The sequence below is a fragment of the Poeciliopsis prolifica genome, unplaced genomic scaffold (assembly GCF_027474105.1).
Source record: "Poeciliopsis prolifica strain line A6 unplaced genomic scaffold, Auburn_PproV2 SCAFFOLD019, whole genome shotgun sequence".
Taxonomy (NCBI): domain Eukaryota; kingdom Metazoa; phylum Chordata; class Actinopteri; order Cyprinodontiformes; family Poeciliidae; genus Poeciliopsis; species Poeciliopsis prolifica.
Window position 1 is genome coordinate 7,714,185 of NW_026562394.1, and position 24,639 is coordinate 7,738,823.

Below are 24,639 nucleotides of genomic sequence, written 5' to 3' on the forward strand. Positions count from 1 at the left end.
ACAGATGTCAACAGTCAGACTCTTATTTTACGGACGTACATCTGATGTTTTTAAAAATCATAATCATATTAATTTTATTCTTAAAGTTCAGACTTTCGTTAAGTAAAATACAACAGTGATTCTAATTGAATATTAAAAGATAGCGACACGTGTGGTATCTCGTTACTTTTGCTGACAGACTAGTTTTAGTTTTTTAAACAACCGTAAAAGGTATGCACTTTTTTTCTTTCTTTTTTTTACACTCGGAACCATTGACGGTTTGGAATCGTGTCCTTACACGGACCGTTTACGGGGACGGTCAAAATAATGTATGTTTACCTAGTCCTCTTCGCCGTTTTGTCCTATTTAGTGTGTATAAAATACATTTACAGTCGACAATGGCACGCTTTGAGGAGCTCGCTGAAACGTACCTTCAACGTTTCGTCAGAGAGAAAAGTAGTTGGCGCTGACGTCAGAGCTCTGGCTGTTACTGCGCATCCGGATGATGAATGCATGTTCTTTGCCCCAACGATCATACGACTCGTGGAATCGAATGCCAGCGTACACCTGCTGTGCTTGTCTGAAGGTACGAGAAGACAACACACCGACTGACGTTGATAGAATGTTTGGTTTCAGTTTTATCCACCCATTCGGGTTTAGACTCTGAAGTAAATCTCATTAGCCCAAAGACCCAAAGGTTAAAGATCAACAAAGCATCACCTTTAAGCTTGAAGCTATAGAAACAGTCATCTTCAGGTTGAAAACATATTCACCTCATCTTCAAGGTGAGATAATAATTAAGTAGGGTGTAAAAGAAATAGAAAACTGATGTTCCCTAACATAATTTAAGAGATGAGAGGACGGTTTGTTGAATGATAGAAAGCTAATCAGCACCACATTTTAATCAAACCTAATTCAATTGACAATACTATTAGTCAGTAGTAATATGTAACAGATAAATTCAACCAGGTTACATATTCATAAGCTTCCCATATATATATATATATATATATATATATATATATATATATATATATATATATATATATATATATATCCCATCGGCATTCAGTTCAATGCCGATGGGACAGCTGTGCTGACCACATGAGGGTTGGGGGACGCTGGTGGCACACCGGGGTCTCTGCGATCAAATTCGATATATATATATATATATATATATATATATATATATATATATATATATATATGTGTGTGTGTGTGTTTCATAAACTTTATAGGGGCAAGTTATAAATTTGTTTATTTTTGATAAACCTGTAGACTCAACTTTTTCTGCAATTTTTGGACAGGGAACTTCTATCATCAGGGATCTCAACGCAGAGAAGAACTCCTCAGAAGCTGTGCTGTGTTGGGGATACCAGCCTCCAGAGTCACCATCATAAACCACGAGTAAGCATACGTTTGCTACTACATGCAACTCATAAATAACTGCTTTCACACTGGTAAGTCAATATTAGAGGTTGTCTGTTTTGCACCATGGACCTGATTAACTTACTTGAAAGCTGTTATTTGATAGGGGGAAGCTTATGAAGGATTTTTTTTAAACAAAATCACTAATGGTAAACCTATGTTCTTTGTTTTTAGTTTGATCAGTGTCAAACTAAAAAACACTGATCACGCTTCCTCTCTTCCTATTCCTGACTAATTGGAAGTCAGGAATTTAGTTATTCCTCTTTTTCTATTAGCTTGGGCTATTTGCACTAATTGACACATTTCTTTTAAAGCTGTAAACCACTACAACAGTGACAAACCAGACTTAATGACGATCAATGATTTTTGTTGTTGCTTTTTTTTTTAGCAAAAGACAAAGTAACCAGGAATATGAGGGAGGTAAAATAATTTTAAAAATAAAACAAATGTCCAAATATTATTCAAGGAAAACTGCAGCAAAACCTTTAGATTAGGATTATCGACAAAGGTTTTGCTTTAAGGCTTTTTGAACAGCTCTGACAGGAATGTCAATGAAACTGCAGGTTGCTGTAATACTTATTGAAATAAGCGTGTAATAAGAAAGAATCAGCAATAATAGAATGCAAGATTTTTTTTAAAGGAATCAGCTCTACTCTCAAGAAAAAAATAGGCCAGACACTGGAAAAGTCAACATAAAAAGCACAATATTGATTTCATAATTTTCCAGGGATGGAAAAAAAATAATTTAGCGTAAAAACCAATCTGAATTTCTAAACATGTTTTTCATTCCTTTAGATGTATGTTTCAATGACACAAGAAAATGTTTTATTTATTTTTATTTTGATTAAAATAAAATGTCTCTATCTTCATCAAGATAGACTGCTGAGGGGCCAAATTTGCTTTATCAAGACTTCTAAAATCACTCAGTGTCGCAGGTCACTGAGTGTGGGATGTGACCTGGGATGTTTTTTGGACATCCCTCAGGCACAGATTGTCATACAAGTAATTTCAAGTAAATGTTTTAATAATAATTTTATTTGACAACGCCTTTCAAAACACCCAGGGACACTTTACAACATTAAAAACACAAGTTAGACAGCAAAGAAATGGCTATTAAAAATGTACTCAATGGACTAAATGTAACAGAATTTTATTAAAACTAATACAAATATAGAAATAGGAGAATCTGCTTAAGTAAGGTAAATGTGCTAATTTAATGTTCTTTTTATATTCCAACCCACTGTTATGGTCTCCATAAGGTGGTGGGGCTTTTGGGAGGATTTCTTAATGGAAGGAAGATTGCTTGGCAGAACTAGAAATCTTTGGGATCCCTAAGAACAAGCTGACAAGAGGCATATCTGGGTTTCAGAGAGACCCAACCTGTTTGAAGACATGTACAAATGGATGGATGTTCTTTATTTAGCTCATCGCTTAGCTTCTTATCATGTCTGCCTCTTGGAAAGCGTCAGATTCTTTCCTTTAAGCCAGCGTCTGTCAAAACACAAAGCGCTGACCACAAATCACATCCTGGCATTTTGCCGGCAAGTGACGTCATTCTTTCTGAGCCGATGTAGTATGTAAGGAGGTTAATAAGTCTGCCCTGTGGAACACCAAATTCATCCCCCCAAAAAAAAAGAAAACTCCCCCAAAAAATCCCAACACCCATTCTACTTCCAGGTTGTAACAAAATACATTTTTATCTGTACGTTTTTGCAAAATATTGTAAAGCAAATTTAAATGTCAGCTTAAAGCATTTTTTTTTTTATCTCAAGTTTGAAATAACGATTCTCTAGTGAAATCTATTTTTTAATGTGGATAAAATCTTCAGCCTGACTTTCAAATGTTTGGAGTTTCTCAGAAGGTCTGAGCTGCCTCCATGTGAGTCCCGGCAAATTGGCTCTCCAGGAGAGCTGGATGAACTCTGACACTCACCTGGAACTCCCAGTAATGAGCTGGCCGCATGCCCAGACTGTCTGCCCCAAAGAACAACTGTGTGTGTTTGTGTGCGTGTGGTTGCTTCAGCACTCTTGCTCAGATCTCACCATTTTACCATCATTTTGCTCACAGAATGCAGCTGAACTTTGTTCTCCGAATTGCCTGCACTTCTGCTGAACTGGAGGGTGGTCCGTTTCCCCCTTTCCATGTATTCCCTTGTTTGCCTGAAACACACACCTGAACACACACATCTAATCAGCACTTTGAGAAGCCCGCTCACTCGCTATCAACTGATCCCCCTTCCTCCTCTCCGTGTCCACGTCTGCTGAAGGCAACCGCCACGGACTGTTGGATACATTGTGGCGACACACTAAGCACTGCTAATGTAGGTCATTGCGAACTGTTTTTCTCTGCTTGTGTCTGCACTCGGCCAGCCACACTTTGGCTTTGCTCCCGACCTCGCTCGCCGGTTCAAGTATGCTCTTGTTTTTCCTTTGCTGTTCATTTTGTTCTGCCCAAAGACGGAAACAGGAGAGGGTAACCTTTAGTCCACATTGATCTAGTTGTTTTGGGGCTGTAGTTTTAACTGTAATGAGGTCATATATTTGGGCTGGTTCTTTATCCACGTGAAGGACAATTTAGATATCTTTCTATATCTGTGCAACAACAAGACAGGTCAAGTTTATTTGTAGGTTTGTTTGTTTTTTCCCCTACCTTCATCCCTCGCTGGCTAATTTATTTGCATCTGCAACAGAAAAGCATCCCCACAGCATGATAGTGCCACCACTTGTTTCAAAGTGGGGATGACGAGATCAGGCTGAAGCGTAGATTTAATTCTCGTTCTCCACAAAATTTTGTTTGTATGTCAAGTCGTTGCTGCGGTGGCTTCATCTCATCGACTGTGCTCTATTGTTTAAAAATAAAATCTACAAGTTTTGAAAATGCCAAATTCAGTCTCTGATTTTAATAGATTTTTTTTCCTCACTATTTTTCATCAAAAACAGCTTAGTGGGGTCAGCATGGATCCTGGAACATGCAAACTCCGTGCAGAAATCGAACCCAGGACCTTCTCGCTGGGAATCGAACCCAGGACCTTCTCGCTGCAAGGCAACAGTGCTACCAAATGCGCCACTGTGCAGCCCCCTCTGTGTTGAAACCTTTTGTGTGTTAAAACAAAAATGTTCTACTTTCCTTCTACTTCACGCCTAAGTATCAAGTCAAACAGGTGACACAACTGTCCTCTGTGCTATGCTGCGTTGTTGATGAGGGAGGAGTTAGTGCGATTACATGACGACAGATCTTAGTCAGACAAGCTCTCATGCAAATAGTTCATTTCTTCGAATAGCAGGAATAACATTTGAGCTCCGTTTCAGTTCAATGCCGATGGGACAGCTGTGCTGACCACATGAGGGTTGGGGGACGCCGGTGGCACACCGGGGTCTCTGCGATCAAATTCGATCTGAGCACGCTCTGTTGCCTCCTTGCTTGCCCGTGCTTGACCTCTCCCTGCTTCCTGGGCTCGATTGTAGCTGCTCGCTGTGTAAATCCCACTAACCCATGTCGCATTGTTCATCAGACTGAACTTCTATCAATATCCGTTTCTCACTCTGACTGCAATGCCTGGATTTGCTTCAAATCTTCTCTTGCTAGCAAATCGAACACTGGACGCTGTGGTTTGCAGTAGGATATGTGCAAACCACTGCAGTGATATAAATATAGAGCATGATGTTTTTCTGCAAAAAAAAAAAAAAAAAGCCTGTCATGAACTGCCAGATTTAATATACACAGATCAGTGTCAAAAATAGCCAAAGCTGATTTATACTCACCTGGCGGTGGGTGACAACTAAAAACAAAGGGGCTGAACATGTGTAAATTTGTTTAGGGCACAACTGACATTTAAGTTATAATTTTTTCATCTGGTGCTCATTTGTATCCCTCCCTCTTTTTAGTACCGCCCTGAGCAACTGCCCATATGAGCTGGGGAGGACTCTCCAGTCTAGTACTCAATCGTTTCAAATCTTACATGAAGAATAGGAATTTCTTTTTGTCAAAAGGTAACATCTCATTGGAGAGGACAGAAGTAACATGTGGGGTCTTCTGGTTTTGTTCCGCAGAACCAGAACCAAACATGGAGATGCAGCATTCGGCTTCTATGCACCACAAATCATGCAAACCAAATCTGCAGAACTGTAAAACAGATGAAATCTAAGTTCCTTTTCATCAAGGCTATAAAAACCCACCTGTTTAGCATTGCTTTTGAACCATAAGAAATGGCACATTGACCAACGTGCCATTTATATATTGCTGATTTAATGATCTCACTGGTCAGAATGTGATGTTTGACACAGGTTCAGCAATTATATACTATTTTTCATGACTTTTTATTTTTGTGTTTTTATTATGTTAAGCATTTTTGAACTGCCTTGTTGCTAAATTGTGCTGTTAAAATAAGGTTTATTGGTTAGTTAATTAATCGATTGATTCGTTGGTCGATTGATAAATCAGCCATTAAGCATCACATTCATGCTTCTTCACGCATGAATGGTGACATGTAGAAACTTCCTGTCAAAACCACGACACTAATCCCATAGCTATTTATTGGACGTGTGAAGAGTGGTAAAACCTGCAGACCATGAGTGCCATGTAAATAATAAAACAACATGTGTCAGTTGCCTCAGCTACTGCGGCCACAGTCTCCTTGTTACAGTGGCTTATTGTGGGTGTTCTGTCAGCGTGCAGTGGCATCTCGGCTGTTCCCAGCAGGACATATTATCTGACAATGTGGACAGAAGTCTGGCAGTTTCACAGGCCTTTAGTCCATGTGACCAGACTAAACAAGCCCTCTCTAACACACACGCACACACACATAGAATCCTTTTACTGGGCCAAAGTTCAACAACTGCGTACAGATGCCTGCAAGCAATTAGGCATCCGCGTGCAAAGCTACAAAGAGGATCTGGCGAGGTTACTTTGGGACAGTTCTTTCTGTTGCAATGGTGAATCTGAAAGCCTGCATCTGGCAGGAGAAAGGTCAAATCTGTCCATCCATCCATCCATCCCTCCATCCATCCGTCCGTCCGTCCTTCATTCCTTCCTTCCTTAAATATTCATTAGCTTAAGTTTTAACTTTTGTTCTTTCTTTCAAGTCACAAGTACAAACTCAGGTGCATTTTGTTGAGAGTTTATATAAAGAACCAACACAAAAAGGACAAAAGAAAAAAATTTTATTACATAAATTACATAATCTGTACAAAGTCTGTACATTTACTATATATATATACTTTATTTTTATTTTTCAAAACTGAAACTGACAACTGTTTTGGATATTTTCTTCACCCCTAAATGATATAGAAAGTTAGGTGTATAAGGTAGAAAATGTTCTAAATGCATTTAATTAAATTTGATTACAAATTCAGACGCTCTCTGAAGGCCATAGACGTTTGTTAAAGATGGACATCAGACACAGCATCATGGAGACCAAGGAACAAAGCAGACAGGTAGAGAGCTGTGAAGAAGTTGAAGAAAAGGTTAGGGGATAAAACCATACCCTAATGATAAATATTTCTCACAAGATTATAGCGAATCAGCAAAAAGTAACACTGCTCGGGTGAGATAATCCGTTCACAGCTATTTGTGGTCCGCTCTAGAAATGTTCTAAATCTTAGCTGTGTATGAGTGAGCTCCAAGCATCAGACAAGACAATCATTACTCTGAAGGCAAAGAGGTAGTGGAGTAAGTGTTTATTTTTCAACAAAAATATACATTTAGGTTCACGGTAGCCTAAAGAAAATGCTCTTAGTGTAATTTTAAGTGTTTCCAGTGATTTTGAAAATATTTTCTATCATTAAAGTGTGATTTTTTTTTTTTTTTTTTTTTTTTTTTTCAAAGTTGGGCTACTTTAACTAACGTTTAATTATTTTGTGTTACTATGCAAAGTAAAAAAAAAAAAGTATATATTTTATAGCTTATTTGAGATTTCACAACTCAATTATTTAATTTCATTTTTATAAATTTGTATAAACCCTCATTTTATCAGTTTCAAGGGTTTTATTTGTCAACACACAACCACAACCTCTCATTTCCCAGTTAAGTGCTAGCTTGTGTTGGTCTGCCGTGTAAGATCTGAATAAAACCCGTTGAGGTTTGTGGACGTAAGTGTAACAAGATGCGAGTGGTGTGAAAACTTTTGCAAAGGCGTTTGGTTTGTATAGGGTGCTCCTACTTAATTTGCTTTCATTTAGTTTCAGGTTGGACAAAAGCAGACATAACCTGATGCCCAGGCCTCAATATTAGTAGGTCACTGGTATCAAATTGTCAGGGCATTGCATTCAGTCCATGATGGACAGTTTTAAACTATCTCTGAACCCTCATTCCTCCTCGCTGTGGCATTCATAGCCCCCATCCCCCTAACGCCTGACCCCCTGTGGCCCCGGCAGTCAATAGAAATGTGTTCTAATCCATCACTTCCCTCTGCGACCTCCACTCTCCTGGCTTTTTGTTTGCAACAAAAGACAGGGAGACAACTGCTGACACGAGGCCACCCCTGCAGCTCACAAGCAAGCAGGGCTGCAGCTCACACCATACGTTATATATTTAATTGTTTTTATTCTTTAAAAACTTCCCCAAGTAAATTAAGACTGTCAAGTGTAGCCCAAACGTTTTCATTCTTGTTGTGTGTCAAGCTCTGGCCTAACATGGAAAGTCTTGGCAATCCATGCAGTAACCTCAGCACTAAAACCTTTTCCTTATCTTTTAAAAGTTTACAGCTACACTCTTCCTTGCAGATGTCAGCAACCTTTTGTGGGTTTTATCAGCTGAAAGCGAAGAAGTGAAAACAGCATTCACTCCATTTCTGATTCAAGCCTGTGGGTTTTTGCTGTGAACCGTGTCAGCCAAATTCATCGCTAAGCAGATTTGAAGCGCCTTTGCTCTTATTTGTGTGTGTGTGTGTTTTTCCCTCTTGAGTTTAGGATGTTGGGAAACACAGGAGATCAATACTCAGCGTTGTATCTCTGCAGCAAAAACGGGGGATTTGTGAACGTTTAGTAGGTCAGCAGGGTGGGTTGGCCAACCTTGATGTTTGATTTGTGCTTTTGCGTCGCCTCCAGGCTGCAGTTTCAGATGAAGGAGAAGCAACAGGACTATCGACCCTTAACCTTTGAACTCTTCGGTACTCGGCTATTGTTGCACCGAACAAAAGCTCACTTTATAAAGCACTGTTACAGAAAAAAGATGGAGCTTCGGACAGAAATAACTTCTTGTATGTTTGAAGTTGCAAAGATAAAAGATGTCACACTTGAATTGGACTTCTTTTCTGAGATACATTTCAGACTGCAGCCTGTTTTTTCCAGTGAAAGAATGCGCTTTATTATCAGCCAGTGACATTGGTGGATTATTGCTCATGGCTCCTAACAATCTGTCAATGTTAGCTGTAGCTTCACAATAATCACCACACAAATGTCTCTCCAGCCGAATGTTGTATTAAATGATTTTGGATTTAATACAACAGAATACAAAAGACTCACGAAATTCATTCGTTCTGAAGCTACATGGTAACAGAAGGAAACTTAGGCTAAAAATATCAAAACAGTAATTTTCTTACTAAACTTTTCCTAGTTCATTATGTTGTAGTAGCACCTAATATTCTAACAATTGTACTATTTAGAATTGAGATAAAAGGTTTTAAATGTGGATTTAGAGGATGGTTTCCAAATGTTATTACAAATTATCTCCCTGAAGCAAAAAAGTACATATTTAGTGCAACGAAGGGATAACAGTTAACTTGGTCATTATAATAATGCGCGAGCAGACTGTTTAATACAGAAAGTTTACATTCAGAATGTTTATTTCTATTATTTTTTCTTAGAGCATAAATATGGATTTATATTTTTGAAGGGATAAACATATTACATTTGAACAACTTCAAAATAATATTTTTTTAAAAAAGTTGATTTTTGGATGCATTGATAATTGCAAGCCAAATATGACATTTTACCACAAATCCTCAATTGGACTAAGATCTGGACGTCATCATTCTAACACACACACATATATACTTTCATTGTTTTCTGCTGAAAAGTGAAGCACCACTCCAGTCTTTTCCAGCATTTTTCACAGTTTCAAATGAAGCATTCATTGTAGGTTTTAACACAATATCTTTTGTCTTTAAGCAATTCCATAAAAGCCAGATTTGACTTTTTTTTCTCGACAAAACAGGAAGGCAGTGATGTGTTTGATCTTGCTGATAATCAAAGTCTCCTTCTCGTTTTTTTCTTTTTTTGGCCCGCTACAGAAAACTTCCAGATGATCCCAAAGCCCAATGGAGCGTCTCATTAGTCTCCTCTGCAGTACTGAGGCACATCACAGATCACTGTATCAACATGGTAAGTTCACCTTTGAGTAAAGGCTCGTATAATTTCCCCTTTGTTATTTAAAGTTTCTCTTCCTGTTGTTTTGTATTATGCATATGTTTTGGCACCCCAGTTGCCCAGTTCATTATCCCTGTTTGTAATAATCCCTCTGAGCCCCGCCCACTCTGCATTTTTAGCCCTGGAAAAGCAAAGGAAATGGCCTCTGCTGCAGCAGAAAGCCGAAATCTGTTTACACATAGATTCTTATCGGCCGCCAGCACAGTTCCATGCTATTAGCTAATGGGAATGCAGTAAATTTAGAATCATATTCTGCTTTTTCCACACATCTGTTTTATATCAACAAGAGCTTAAATCGGAATTACCCCCAACCAAAGACAACACGAGAGCGAGAGAACAAGCTCTTTTTGTAAGATTGAAGTGCAATCAGGCTCCCTCGACTAAAGTAGACAAACAAACACACCGTCTCCTCCTATCCTGTCCAGCCCAGCTGTTGAAAAACGCAGCCCAAAAGTGGGCAAAAGACTCATGTTAGTCACACCATCTGTTCTGAAAATCCAAAAGTGATAACAGTGCTTCTTCGGCCTAATGCATTGTTGTTCTCTTGTTATGCAGTCAAAATTTATGTCTTGCTCATTATTTATGACCTCAATAGTCACAATTTGGACTTGCAACAATAACCATCTCTGAGGAACCCTAAACACACCAACATAATGGTGGAAGCATCATGCAATCACAAGGTTTTCTGCGACTGGGTCAGGAAAGTTGGTCAGAATTGATGGGAATACGGGGTGCTGTGGTGGCACAGCGGTTGAGCACAAGGAGGCCTTACTACTCGACGCAGGTTCGATTCCCGGTCTGGTGACCTTTGTCGCATGTCTTCCCGCTCTCTCTTTACCAACTTTCCTGTCTTAGCACTTTGACATACAGGACACCAGAGCCAAAAACAACTTTTTAAAAAACTGATGGGAATATGCACTGTAAAAAAAAAAAGAAATGTCTCTAATTGACGGTAAAATACCAGTAGCTGTGGTTGCCAGGATTTAACTGTATTTACCACAGTATCTAATGACTCTTAATTGACTAAAAATTATCTAGCTAATGTCTTTAATTGCATATATAACAATTATGAGTTTTTAGTATTCCTTTTTTTGTCATAGAATGATTATATTAAATTTCTACAACAGATGTTTTTTCATCTTTATTTTATTATTTGTCTTTAAATTGAAGACATTGTGATTTTTTTTTTTACATACAATAACCATCAATAACCATCTCAATTTTTCACGAATATCAACACCCCACAGAACAAAATATACTCATCCTATTTTTACAGAATTTCATGCTTTTCTTTTATTTCAGCACCTAAAAATGGAAATAAAACAGTAGTTCTTTAAAAATTACAACAAAATTGCTATTGTAGATATTCATCTTTTTTTTCTTTTTCTGAAAGTTCACAAAATATTTGTGGCTCTAAAGGAGTTATTTCACCGAACTGAGGGCACAAACATCTCTTTGGATTTTTAAATCTTGTTTTCAAATTTATCTTATTGAACAAACGATGGAGAACAGTAAAAATAACAATCCTGACAATACGGGGAGTTTGGGGGGATTTTAACCATCATTAATAGGAATTTGTCATGATATCAATGAAAACAAATCTTATCACATTAAATAATAAACGATAAAATAAATGCCTCCTCCTATTAGAACAGTCTAATGTCCAGACAGATCTGTAATCATTTGAATATTTCTTCTTCTGTCTTACATGTCTTTCTCTTGAGAAAGTCATGGTAGTGTAGTACTGAGCACAGCCGTTCACATCTTCAGTCATGGGCCTTCTGTTCTCCCTTTGACCTGATTTATTTATTTTTTTGTCTTGTTTCCTCCTGTGGCATTCAAGTATGCACAGAAAAACACTCTGAAATATCTGGCTGTCAGCTGCCATGCAGCTTCATGGTCAGGCACCAGCATGCTTCCACTAACCCCAAGGTCTTTTCTTTTTATTTTCTTCATTATTCACCCAAACCTTGAGCAATTTTGTTGTTCCAGGTGCTGACCTTTGACGGAAGAGGTGTGAGCGGTCATGCCAATCACATCGCCATCCATAAAGCTGTAAGGTAAGAAGGACTGGCCGTGAAGTCGTTAGCCAGAGGAACGACTCTGGCAACCGCCAACGCTGAAATGCTGAAAGCAAACCGCTCCACAGTCATAAAAGTCTTTCCAGGAAAATGCAGAAAATTTGGACTCACAACAACAACAGCCATCCCTCTAAATGCTTCCCCACAAAAACACACACACGCACACACACATGCATAGAGATCATGTTTTTCAGAATTGGTCTGTTACATAGCTGAGAGGTCATCCAAACAGAGTCCTCTGAGGCACTGGGCTTGGCTCTTAGCGAGCGGCTGTAAATCCTGTCCCCCCGAAGTGGTGAAGAGGGAGGAAGAGGAGGGTGGCTTCGGTTGGGAGAGGCTGCCTCCAGCCAGACTGTTGGTTTAAAGAAATGTGTTTGTGAGGAGTACATCACAATCCCTAGAAGGCTCTTGGATCTCTTTCTAGCAACCGACTGCACCTTCATGGTTACAGTTCTCTGTTGGCCTGGTTTGTTGTTTTAAAAAGTGAGCCCTATAAAACGCCATCTCATGATTTCCATGAGGCTGGAGCCCAGAGGGAGAGTGTGTCAGTTTGACGCTGCTCAGGATCTTAGTGTTTTGCTCACTTGTAAACAGATTACGGAGAATAAATGTGTGAAAAAGTCAGCACAGTTGGAGGTTTTCATAAATACCATCAACATAAATGCAACTTATGCAAGTTCCTGTGAGATGAACAGTAAACCGTCTTGTTTTCCCTTGCAGACATCTTGCTTCTACTGGTGAATTGCCTAAAGGTAAGGTGTTACATGAAGACGACTTGTTGAAGATTGACATGTTTACTGAAAGCTCTGGGATGTTCAGCAGAGACTGGCAGGCCTTTGCCTATTTAATGAGTGTTTAGCGCCCTCTTCTGTTCAAACACGTTCAACAATCTTCTCTCTGCTCCAGTTTACTTGCAGCACAGTTGGCCTGTAGTCGTGTAGTTGTGTGCTTTCAGATTCTTCCTCTTCTCGTCATTTCAGGGGTTTCCATAGAAGCATCATTACCTTTTAGTTTTACTTTTGTTTTCCTTGGAACATTTCTAAAGAGTCACCAGATGGAAAATTTCTTAGAAGACTGAAATGAAAGTAGAAGAAATTCTTCTACTTAGTACACAAAATCATTATATATAAATGAGATGATTGTAAAGAAATATAGAATCCTGCAAAACTTTTCTACATTTTGTTACATGACAACTTCAAACTACTTGCTTGTTTTTAAATATAAATATTAAGTAGGGGTGCCGTACTTACTAGGACAATTTCAGTCCCAATTTTCTTAATTTTGGGAGATCTGCGATTGGCCGATAATAACATGTGAAACTGATCTTATCTACCGCCACAAAAGTCTGAAAATCAGCCACTGTGCCCTTTTGCTCTGCTGTGAGACAGGGCTGCAGGTCCGCTGTTAGCAGTAGTCTCTTCACTGTTGCAAACTTTTCAGACAAAAAAACCCCAATCTGCTCCACTCAAAATCAGAATCGGTAGGTCCCCGACCTGGTAACTTTATTTCTGACTCAGACCAGGATATACCAACTAGCTACCACGCTACCGAACAGGAAAGTCTGTCTGTACCAGGAAGAGACTGGCAATAAAATTCTCCACATTCTGTTAGACCACAAGCAGGTGAGCCCAGTATCATTACTCTCTTTCTGTCAACCATTCCTTTAGATTTAGCCACTCTAGTATCATTAAAATGACCAAAGGTAACTATCCCTCAGTGCTTCCTTATTTTTATTTGTTAAGAAAAATAGGGAATTAATTGTTTTCCCTCCACTTAAACACTATGAGCTGGTTATCACATAAAGATAAAAAAAAAAGACATTCCCTGAATGTTCATGGTCATTACATGGTAAATGGTTCAAAGGACGAGAATAAAACTCTACAAAGTACCGTCTGCTTCACCCTGACAACCCGACCTGCTGTTGGCTCGTAGTGAAGCAGCTGACGATTAGGCCCTGTGATAACCCTGGCCATCAGGCTGTAAGGGGATCTCAGCTAATCTTGCTGCATGTGAGGGGAAACCGTCTGCGCCACATTAGCAGTCCGAGATCTTCTATGCGACATATTATTTGAGCGGTGTACATCTCGTCTTAAGGACTTGAAAAGCAGGTTGACCTTATTGTCTGTCTGAATACCGTCCGCCCTGAGCTTTTAACATGACCAGCTGTCTTGAGTTTCCCGTGTTTGTTCACAGAGTGTGTGTTGCTCGCCCTGGAAACCGTAGGGCTTCTAAGAAAGTACTCCTCCTTCCTGGACCTTCCCTTCAGCTGGTTTCTACCGTCACACCTCCACTGTGTTGTTGGTCTAAAGGGCTACAAGCAAGCCAAAGTAAGCGAGAGGGCAGACAGGTTTGCCCACAAGACACGTCACATTGTATTTTTAGCCTCAAACACCCTTTTAGTGCATTGTGATATGAATATGCACTAGGACAGCATATTTAACACTATGAAATAAGCTATCAGAGGCATAAATGACACAATATTAGGCATAATCAGTCCTCTTCTAATGTTCTCATCATGTCTCGAGTTAAATGTCAACATGTCCCTCACAGGCTGCTATGCTGTGTCATCGCTCTCAGCTTCTGTGGTTTCGGTATCTCTACATCACCTTCTCGAGGTACATGTTCACAAACACGTTCCAGATCGTCCCACAAGGACCGAAGAATCTGAAGATCTACTGAATGTTCCAGCCTGTGACGGCGTGGCTATTGTTAACCTTTCTGCTTCCGCATTTTCATGTGCAGTTGTTACAAACAAAGCAGATGACAGTTTCAATGAATCATGTGGTGTGTTTAAGAGACTCAAAGAATGTTGTCGGGACACTGTACGAAAACACTAAATCAGATTCTTATTGTTCTGTTTTTGATATAATGTTTATTAAAAAGAAGCGGTTTTCAAAGTTGTGTAACAGCAGTTATTTTTACAGCATGTCCCCTTCAGGTTTAGACATGTCTTTGATGGTCTTGTGAGCTTGCACGCTTTCTTCCCACTTCTCCCCGCAAAACTTCTCCACGGTGACACTGCGCACAGTTCCTGGATCTAGACAGTGTGGAGCAATGCCTGAGGAAGTAAACAGAAACATAGGAACTGAAAAACAACAACAACAAAAAACCTGCTCATGTTCGGTATGTTTCAGTAACACCTGCTTTTATCAGATGAGTTTACCGTCAAGTTTCAAGAGAATTTTTAGTTCCCAATATTTACCCCCTTATTATGATCATAAGATTTTTGTTTTTTACGTATACATATGGTCATGAGAGTAATGTGGCCATCTCATGTCCTCAATACTTGAGGCTGGGGTCTTACCATATCCATCGGGATTGGATCGCGGTGAGTAGAAACTTTGAACTCCACAGGTTTTACAGAAGGTGTGTTTAGCAACATGAGTGTGGAAGGTATAGGTGGTCAGATTGTCAACTCCCTACAGAAAAGAAGACCACAAGCATTAAGACTTTTTGTTTTTTTGTTGTTTTAAATAACCACTGACGTGTTTGAAGCACACCAGTTACCTGTAAGAGAGTAAAGCGACTCTTCGGGACGATGAAATGGTGGTTTTGTTTTTTCGTGCAAATACTACAACTGGAGAAAGTGATCAATTAGATTCATATTTCACAGTTCCTTGGAAAGCAGCGTCCTAGAACTTTTCCACGCATTATCACTTCACAAATATAACCGTTAAAGCGTTTTATTGAAAATTTGTGTGACACACCAACATAAGGTGGAGCACAGCTGAGAATGATATTTGTTTGCTATACTGGTACAAATACAAACCTTCAAAATGTGACGTGCATTTCTATTTGCCCCTTCCCCCTCAATGATACCCATAAGTGCAGTGAAGTTCTCCGGAGTCCTGCTAATGACCTCAACATTTGACTCAAGTGTGTTGAAGTAGAGATACATGTGAAAGTTGCAGGAGACCAGCCCTCGAGGCCTGGAGTTGCCCACCCCTGACTTAAAAGCATCTTAAGTAACATGTAGAAGTCATCTAGTTAGTAAATTGAGTCAACCTGTGTGTCATTTAATCTCAGTCTAAAGATCAAGAAATGAGATTGAGAATACGCACTTGCAGTGAAATACATGAAGGTCAGGGGAACTCCAGACTTCAAATCTAACAGCTCCACAGTGGCATCCACCACAGTGTTTCACAAGCTCCATTCTACAAATAAGAGAAAAATAAACAAAACCACACATGAACATATGAATTATCTATGTCCCTTCAGCCTTACTTTAGGTACATCAGTTAAATCAACTCCAGGCCATTTCCTCCGTCACTTGTGACATGTTTGTTGCGAAACCTGCTTACCTGGAACCAACCAGAATATTCCAGTCGAGTCCGCTCAAAGTGCAACACTGATAAGTTTCACAATCACAATTAAGACCTTTCACCAAGATCAGATTTATCACAACTGCTGAATACGTTATTTTATGGGTGGACACATCATTACAAAAGTAGCCTGCTAGATTGTACGTACAGTATATGGGCTAGGCGTAGTTCTTCCTTATGTGTTGTTTTCATGAAACTCGTTGAGATAGCTGATAATTGCTTCCAGCCAGGGGAAGGGCAAAGTACAGCCGATGAATAAACACATTCCTTGGAGGTTGAACCAGCTCAGCCTGCATGATGTTGGCAAGCAGTGATGTGTCAGATCACGGGTTTGGTGTCATATGACATGGTCCCAGATGGGTGGGATAAGAGAATGCTGTGACCCAAATACATAACTTATACATGCTCTCAGGTCAGTTATCCAGTCTGTGGCCCAAAAATAGACACCAAGTAGGTTACAGAGCCCCATTTGAGCTTGCTGTTTTACATTATGTCAAACTAAAAATGGACTCTGCCCATTGATTCTGTGATTTGTTTTTCAAAAGTCTCCATTTATTTCTTTGACTCTACGCAAGCTACAGACGAAAAAGCTTAAAATATTAACCACATAGTCCAGTCAATGAATGTTTCTATAAAAATGACTAAAGCTAGTGGCCAGCAGTCAATGCGTACATGCTAAAAACAGAAATCTATTCAAATGAGAAGTTACTTTAGCTTAAACTAAACAGATTAAAAAAACATCCTGATATAAATAGACTATATCATTATTATTGCCATAAAACAAACTGTGCACTATTAAATCCTACTATTTTCATGATTTGTTTGGTTGTCACAAAAATGACCTCGAAATGGAAAATTAATTTTTTTCAGTGTTAGTTTTGAGTTGCTGTCATTCACTAACACATTTTTCAAGGTTAAATTCGAGTATAATATTTTAAAATGGCATACCTTCTCTATTGCCACTGCTAAAACCAACATACTATATATATATTAATAGGAATCAGTTGGGTGATACATCTGGGATTTTGCCTAGTCATGTTCATGTGCTTATTACCGTCTGAGAAATGCCGTCATTCGACTTGAAGGGAAAAAAAACATGATATATAGCCTTTTACTTTGTCTAATCGAAAACGAGGTCGCTGAAACCCTCATAAAACCTTACGTCTATCCAAAAAACGTGAACAAAAGGCTGCATATAATCCTTAAATAAGTATGCCTTATAACTATCGAATAATATGCTAGTCATCATGCTTTACTTACTGTAACTCAGCAACCAATCATAAGGCAAACAAACATCCCTGCTATCCAATCAGAAGAGAGGAGAAAGTTCTTGTTGTCGTGGCGTTTCTGGCAGATTCTGGAGAACGACCATTCACCACCACTAAGATATCATTCCGCAGCTGAAGAAAATTGTATTTTCTTAAAATTTCAGCGCATTTTTAAAACATCAAATATAATTAAATGTTAAGCTTTTTAAAAAAGCACCACAGTACATACTTATATTTTTATGGAAAGGGTTCATTTCAAGGCTTTGAGAACTACTTTTGTATGCGGACTGATATGCATCTCTGACACGTTCAGCTGAGTATAAAATAGTGTCGCGCTTCAGACTGCACCAATTCTTTAACGGGAGAAAGCCCCTCAACAGCAGACGATTACAGAAGTAACTTTTACAGTTTCGACAGCTGTAAGTACACTTTAAGTACAATTTATGTAATACATTGTGTACATCGTATTAAGCTTTTACAAATGAATACAATAGTAGTAGTATTTAATATTTGTTGTTTGCTTTAATTCTTTTTCGAAGTGTAAAATGATGTCAGTTGAGGATGGTAACGTATACCGTCTTAATTTTGGCCGGAGACTCTTTGGTCTATTTAATTAAATTTGCCACTACTTTGTTCTCCGTTGTTTGTTGAGAGAGGTGCTTAGTGCTTGCCAGCACTGGCAGTGACTCGACATTTTGGTTTCGGCCATTAGAGGGGAACTGACGAACAAAGAATCTATGAGCTCAAAATGGCGCTCCGGCTGTTAATGGTTGCTAAGGCGCGGTCCTATTTTTGAGAACATTAATTAATGCAGACATATATACATACACACAAACAAGTATATATATATATATATATATATATATATATATATATATATATATATATATATATATAATACACACATTTCATTGTTTTTCTTTTGGTCTGATATCTTAATGTCACATTATTTTTTTCTTTTTTATTATTATCACACGTTGTGGCCATTTACTTGAACTTATTTTTTCTACTTCCATTCCCCCTTCTTTTAATTTGTAAAGGTGGTGCAAGATGCAGATCTTTGTGAAAACCCTCACCGGCAAAACCATCACCCTGGAGGTGGAGCCCAGTGATACCATTGAGAATGTTAAGGCCAAGATCCAGGATAAGGAGGGCATCCCCCCTGACCAGCAGAGGCTGATCTTTGCCGGAAAGCAGCTTGAAGATGGCCGCACCCTGTCTGACTACAATATCCAGAAAGAATCTACCCTCCATCTTGTTCTCCGTCTCAGGGGTGGCATGCAGATCTTTGTCAAGACCCTCACTGGCAAGACCATCACCCTGGAGGTGGAGCCCAGCGACACCATTGAGAACGTCAAGGCCAAGATCCAGGATAAGGAGGGCATCCCCCCTGACCAGCAGAGGCTGATCTTTGCTGGCAAGCAGCTGGAAGATGGCCGCACCCTGTCAGACTACAACATCCAGAAGGAGTCCACCCTTCACCTGGTTCTCCGTCTCAGGGGTGGCATGCAGATCTTCGTCAAGACCCTCACTGGCAAGACCATCACCCTGGAGGTGGAACCCAGCGACACCATTGAGAACGTCAAGGCCAAGATCCAGGATAAGGAGGGCATCCCCCCTGACCAGCAGAGGCTGATCTTTGCCGGCAAGCAGCTGGAAGATGGCCGCACCCTGTCCGACTACAACATCCAGAAGGAGTCCACCCTTCACCTGGTCCTCCGTCTGAGGGGTGGCATGCAGATCTTCGTCAAGACCCTCACCGGCAAGACCATCACCCTGGAGGTGGAACCCAGCGACACCATTGAGAACGTCAAGGCCAAGATCCAGGATAAGGAGGGCATCCCCCCTGACCAGCAGAGGCTGATCTTTGCCGGCAAACAGCTGGAAGATGGCCGCACCCTGTCCGACTACAACATCCAGAAAGAATCTACCCTCCACCTGGTTCTCCGTCTCAGGGGTGGCATGCAGATCTTTGTCAAGACCCTCACTGGTAAAACCATCACCCTGGAGGTGGAGCCCAGCGACACCATTGAGAACGTCAAGGCCAAGATTCAGGATAAGGAGGGCATCCCCCCTGACCAGCAGAGGCTGATCTTTGCCGGCAAACAGCTGGAAGATGGCCGCACCCTGTCCGACTACAACATCCAGAAAGAATCTACCCTCCACCTGGTTCTCCGTCTCAGGGGTGGCATGCAGATCTTTGTCAAGACCCTCACTGGTAAAACCATCACCCTGGAGGTGGAGCCCAGCGACACCATTGAGAACGTCAAGGCCAAGATCCAGGATAAGGAGGGCATCCCCCCTGACCAGCAGAGGCTGATCTTTGCCGGCAAGCAGCTGGAAGATGGCCGCACCCTGTCCGACTACAACATCCAGAAAGAATCTACCCTGCATCTTGTCCTCCGTCTCAGGGGTGGCATGCAGATCTTCGTGAAAACCCTCACCGGCAAGACCATCACCCTGGAGGTGGAGCCCAGCGACACCATTGAGAACGTCAAGGCCAAGATCCAAGATAAGGAGGGCATCCCCCCTGACCAGCAGAGGCTGATCTTTGCCGGCAAACAGCTGGAAGATGGCCGCACCCTGTCCGACTACAACATCCAGAAAGAATCTACCCTCCACCTGGTTCTCCGTCTCAGGGGTGGCCAGTAAATGATTCTTTACAAAAAAAGAAAATGATTCCATGTTCTCTTAATTTGTTTCCCATGTCAACATGTAGTGTATGACATGTAAAAATTACAAAAATGTTACAACTTAAGTGACCAAAGTGTGTATTCATATCACATAATAAAACGTTGAACTTATCTTTCTGATGTGGTTCATTTGTCAGAATTAGGGACACCTTTCATTCCAAAATGTCTTAAGTATTTTTTTCCCCAGTTCTATAAAACAAAGTTTAGAATATCTGAATTTGCTTTTTGAAAGCATTCAGCTCTAACCATAAAATATTTAAATCAGTAATGAATATAAACTCTTAAAGGCTTTTCCTTTAAGAGTATTAGCAGATGTGACTGTCAAACTGATTAAAAGACTTGAATGTGTGATAAACTGCAGGGATTCAACTACACTCTTGAGTGTAATTTAAAATGTGTAAATTTTCAATGTAGTTGGAGTTAGTGTTAAAGCAACGCTAGCTCCCGAGAAAATTAAATGTCAATGGACAACTCGAGCTTGATTAAAATACAAATTTTTCACATATTTTAAATTTTTTGAAGAATCAATTGGCCAAAAGGTGAAACAATTAGCTTTTTGAATGAAAGCCACTACATTTTGCTGAAACTTTATATATTTTGTCAACTTTTTGATAACTTCCAACATTCTGAATTGGTTAGGTATTACCTTTGGTCAGATGCCGGCCAGGCACACCTCCATTTTGTTGGTCACAACATCATAAACATACCCTGTCACACAATCAATGAGAGGTGGAATAGACACATCATCAGATAACTGATAAATACATGAGATACAGTACATAAGAGAAGTTCTCCAGACTATTGAAATCATGTTACATGGATCTCACTATCGCTCCTATGTACCTGCTATCTTTAGCATTATTTGTAATTATCATATATTATACTAGTACTATTATGACTTAATTTCAACCTTACTGGAGTAACAAATTTAAAAAAGAATTATATTTTAAAATGCAGAGTAAGTATGCCATTTTATTTTAACTATTTGAAAATAACATCAACTGATAAACACTAAATTTAATGTCTGTTTCCCAAAAGTGGCAGCATCCATCAACAGGAAGAGATTAATCATTATAATCTATAAAAACAATAAAGAAATTATTGCCTTATTCAATGTTATTTTAAATATATATTTTTCTATCATGCTAGTTTGTTGCTCACGCCTCCATGGTGGTGTGGGGAATCTAAGCAGCCGCTTATTTCGCATATGCCTTGGGCCTGCCCTGGAAGCTGCTGGATTCAATATTTCTATTAGTTAATTCAAGAGTTATTATGCTGCTCCTTTTTGTTTTAAAGGGATCTGAAGTACATTTCAGATCCCTTTAATACATTCAGGGTATAATACATTCCAAATCTGCCCAATCTAGTAAGTTTTTTTGATTGGGATCCCCAGTTTTCTCAAAAATATTGTAAGAAAATTCATGTAAAATCAATGATATATTCTAGGCGGAGAGATAAGTGCTCATCCAGGTTTTCAAGAGCCACCGCTTGTGTGGGGCTTGTGTGAAGTTTGGCAACCACGCGTTTTTAGAAAGCTGATGCCTGTAACTAAATTTTTGAGTATGGTTCATTCATTTTAAAACTGGGGTTTTGCGCACCTTTTTGAATAGTATCTTATGGGCTCAGGGATTTTAAATATATATATATAACCTGGTTATGTAATAAAAGTAATTAATAAAAAAACGGTGTACAGAACAAAAACTTTAAAAAAGGGTGAAAAAAGAGGACTATTTTCGTGAGCGGATGAATACCACCTAATGGACGCATCAAGGGTATAAAAACGCTCGCCTCTTAGCAACAGCAGTCAGAGAGCGGAATTCGCCGTTTTTGAGCAATTTAGTGGACGAGCTGTGAAAAATTGTAAGTCTGGTGTTTTGTGCTTTATGTTTTCTGTCACTATATAGTTAACCGTTTTCTTGAGTAGCTTTTGTTTCGTATAGTTCGTTTAAATTACTTTTTACTCCGGTCGGCTTCATTTGTTTTTCCTTGTCAGCTGACGTCTAATAACCGGAAAACGTATGGTGGTTAGCAACGAGGAATAACAATTTCAAGCCATTTGGTTGGCGGGTTCTCTTTTTCTGTCGGCAATTTTAATGACGCCGTTAAACAGAACAGCTGTTGGTCTTCAGAAACTACACGACTGTATTTCTAGCTGTGTCATCCATTCGACTGAAAGCAGGAAGGCAAACAATGGCTTTTTCCAAAATGGCGTTTATGCTTGAATCGCCGCCCTCTAACCAGTCAGTTCGCTCTGAACACTGAACAGAAACTGTTCGACTTGACGGTTTTTAAACGCCGTGTCTTTCCTGAATAGACAAGTAATTAAATTATGACGATAGATTTATGTCGAGTCAATATCGACGGGGTGATAAATACTTCTCCCACCTCAACAGTTAAAGCAAGATAAACGGGAAGTTGGGGAAAAATACCTCGGGATCCTCACTTTCTTTTCTATTTCAGGCGCAAACATGCAGATCTTTGTCAAGACCCTCACTGGTAAAACCATCACCCTGGAGGTGGAGCCCAGCGACACCATTGAGAATGTTAAGGCCAAGATCCAGGATAAGGAGGGCATCCCCCCTGACCAGCAGAGGCTGATCTTTGCCGGAAAGCAGCTGGAAGATGGCCGCACCCTGTCTGACTACAATATCCAGAAAGAATCTACCCTCCATCTTGTTCTCCGTCTCAGGGGTGGCATGCAGATCTTTGTCAAGACCCTCACTGGCAAGACCATCACCCTGGAGGTGGAGCCCAGCGACACCATTGAGAATGTTAAGGCCAAGATCCAAGATAAGGAGGGCATCCCCCCTGACCAGCAGAGGCTGATCTTTGCCGGCAAGCAGCTGGAGGATGGCCGCACCCTGTCCGACTACAACATCCAGAAGGAGTCCACCCTTCACCTGGTTCTCCGTCTCAGGGGTGGCATGCAGATCTTCGTCAAGACCCTCACTGGCAAGACCATCACTCTGGAGGTGGAGCCCAGCGACACCATTGAGAACGTCAAGGCCAAGATCCAAGATAAGGAGGGCATCCCCCCTGACCAGCAGAGGCTGATCTTTGCTGGCAAGCAGCTGGAGGATGGCCGCACCCTGTCCGACTACAACATCCAGAAAGAATCTACCCTCCACCTGGTTCTCCGTCTGAGGGGTGGCCAGTAAATGAGTTCAATATTTTATTCACTTTACATGACAAATGCACCTAATAAAGTGAGATCACAATAAATTGATTTTGTTTGCCTTATTTCCTGTAGTTGTCTGAGTATTACATAAAAGTACTGAGTAAATTACCAGAGAAAAAAAATCCTTTGCCTTCAGTCGTTTCCATAAATCTGAGATTCATGTAAAAACCTCTAGATGGCGCTGTGTTACCATCGATAACTAATGAATCTGTTACACTCGTCTGGCTTTTCTGTTTAGACTGCAATACCAGCCTGCTGAAATGGTGGACTAGGAAGTAATTCTCAAAGTTTTGAAGACTTTTGTTAATTATTCTTATCCAAACCAATTTATATGCCTAAAGTCTTGAATTCTAGTCCCACCTTTGATTAATTACTGCCAGACTTAAAAAAAAATAGAAGGGATAAATGGTGTCTAGAAGCCTTGGTCATCAATTTGACGTTTGTCTTTTAGCTCCTGAGAAAGCCATTAAAAGAAAGGCCCCCAAAAGTTAACCTGTCATGTCCTGATCTGAGATGTTTTGACCCCAGCAAAACCCCACTTTGGTCATTATCCAGAAATGACAGTGGTCAACCTTTTCAGTATACATCCTGGTACATATAGTAAAGGTATTTAAAAAAAAAAACAACCTAATGCCTTGATCAATTCTGTTCTCCAGTTATAAATTTAGTTGTATTAGGTAAAAAAAAAAAAAAAAAACAATTAAGCTGTTTAAAAGTAAAACAAAATCTCTTTATACCTTTTGTTTCAAAGTTTTGTATAAAAAATATACCACAAATGCTTGGCTATTCTAGCAGGTATATGTGGCACAACCTGTTACTAGAGTCAGTGTGCAATTATATATTGATACTTCCCTTTAAATTGAATATTGAATATCCTCAAGAAAATGATATCTTTGTGTGATGTGAAAACTTATTGAATGATCTGAAATGTGTCAATGTTAAAAAAGTAGATCAAATGTGTAATGGGGCAATAATATTTCACTAAAGTTTGGAACAAAGTCCAATATTTTTAGAAGATTTGCCAATACATTAACTTCCAAGCGTAGTGGTTGGGCTTTTGAACACACGAGCCTTTTTTTTTGGGCCCCAAACCAAATAAATACAAAACAAAACAGAATACAGGCATGGAGTATTTCAGCCTGCAGTAAATCATACACGAGTTTCTCTTTGTGAAATGAGTGACAAAAACATGGATCTTTATGTCCCCAAGACATTCTATGGAGCCCCGTTTCTGCCAATAATGAGATAGCATCTCGTTATTTTGAGATTTCATCAGAATGAGATCATTTATTTTATTTTTTTTAACAGAGTGACAGAAACGGGCTTC

General features: G+C 39.7%; 4 protein-coding genes across 7 annotated transcripts in view; 2 read left to right on the forward strand and 2 right to left on the reverse strand.

The window, feature by feature from the left end:
• The window catches only part of ncor1 (nuclear receptor corepressor 1), a 63,922-nt gene extending 63,453 nt beyond the window's left edge, over window positions 1-469 (reverse strand). The window contains exon 1 of the mRNA XM_055043496.1: window positions 411-469. The gene's annotated coding sequence lies outside the window, so the exon portion shown is untranslated. The remainder of the gene's footprint in view (window positions 1-410) is intronic.
• Window positions 275-14,748, forward strand: pigl (phosphatidylinositol glycan anchor biosynthesis, class L). 2 transcript variants are annotated; one of them, XM_055043506.1, is made up of 7 exons: window positions 275-565; window positions 1,287-1,386; window positions 9,635-9,725; window positions 11,763-11,830; window positions 12,572-12,603; window positions 14,045-14,178; window positions 14,402-14,748. In XM_055043506.1, exons 1-7 carry the CDS (start codon window positions 307-309, stop codon window positions 14,528-14,530), a joined length of 813 nt encoding a protein of 270 aa, XP_054899481.1. In that variant the 5' UTR covers window positions 275-306; the 3' UTR covers window positions 14,531-14,748. The 2 variants fall into 2 exon arrangements, 1 of the variants encoding a protein (XP_054899481.1); XR_008606867.1 differs by lacking the exon at window positions 14,402-14,748 and having other exon boundaries at window positions 12,572-13,959; window positions 14,045-14,130.
• On the reverse strand, window positions 14,700-17,661 carry cenpv (centromere protein V). Of its 3 annotated transcripts, XM_055043508.1 has the most exons (6): window positions 17,228-17,416; window positions 16,322-16,463; window positions 15,913-16,005; window positions 15,359-15,428; window positions 15,156-15,270; window positions 14,700-14,909 (listed from the first exon to the last, which is right to left on the reverse strand). In XM_055043508.1, the coding sequence occupies exons 2-6, from the start codon at window positions 16,363-16,365 to the stop codon at window positions 14,770-14,772; spliced, it is 462 nt and encodes a 153-aa protein (XP_054899483.1). In that variant the 5' UTR covers window positions 16,366-16,463; window positions 17,228-17,416; the 3' UTR covers window positions 14,700-14,769. The 3 variants fall into 3 exon arrangements, with proteins under 3 accessions (XP_054899483.1, XP_054899484.1, XP_054899482.1); XM_055043509.1 differs by lacking the exons at window positions 16,322-16,463; window positions 17,228-17,416 and adding an exon at window positions 17,434-17,661; XM_055043507.1 differs by lacking the exon at window positions 16,322-16,463.
• A 73-nt stretch (window positions 17,662-17,734) lies between these two features.
• ubb (ubiquitin B) lies at window positions 17,735-23,360 on the forward strand. The gene is made up of 3 exons (XM_055043511.1): window positions 17,735-17,860; window positions 18,482-20,085; window positions 22,595-23,360. The coding sequence occupies exons 2-3, from the start codon at window positions 18,492-18,494 to the stop codon at window positions 23,290-23,292; spliced, it is 2,292 nt and encodes a 763-aa protein (XP_054899486.1). The 5' UTR covers window positions 17,735-17,860; window positions 18,482-18,491; the 3' UTR covers window positions 23,293-23,360.
• The last annotated feature ends 1,279 nt before the right edge of the window (window positions 23,361-24,639 follow it).

Excerpts from the sequence above, each read along its gene's own strand:
- pigl (XM_055043506.1), top strand. The coding sequence starts at position 307 with ATGTATGTTTACCTAGTCCTCTTCGCCGTTTTGTCCTATTTAGTGTGT. Across the intron at positions 1,387-9,634 it reads GTCACCATCATAAACCACGA|AAAACTTCCAGATGATCCCA; the intron begins GTAAGCATACGT and ends GGCCCGCTACAG. Across the intron at positions 12,604-14,044 it reads TACTGGTGAATTGCCTAAAG|AGTGTGTGTTGCTCGCCCTG; the intron begins GTAAGGTGTTAC and ends GTTTGTTCACAG.
- cenpv (XM_055043507.1), bottom strand. The coding sequence starts at position 17,325 with ATGAGGGTTTCAGCGACCTCGTTTTCGATTAGACAAAGTAAAAGGCTA. Across the intron at positions 15,429-15,912 it reads CTTCATGTATTTCACTGCAA|TTGTAGTATTTGCACGAAAA; the intron begins GTGCGTATTCTC and ends CACTTTCTCCAG. Across the intron at positions 14,910-15,155 it reads ATCCAATCCCGATGGATATG|GCATTGCTCCACACTGTCTA; the intron begins GTAAGACCCCAG and ends TTACTTCCTCAG.
- ubb (XM_055043511.1), top strand. The coding sequence starts at position 18,492 with ATGCAGATCTTTGTGAAAACCCTCACCGGCAAAACCATCACCCTGGAG. Across the intron at positions 20,086-22,594 it reads GGTTCTCCGTCTCAGGGGTG|GCGCAAACATGCAGATCTTT; the intron begins GCCAGTAAATGA and ends TTTCTATTTCAG.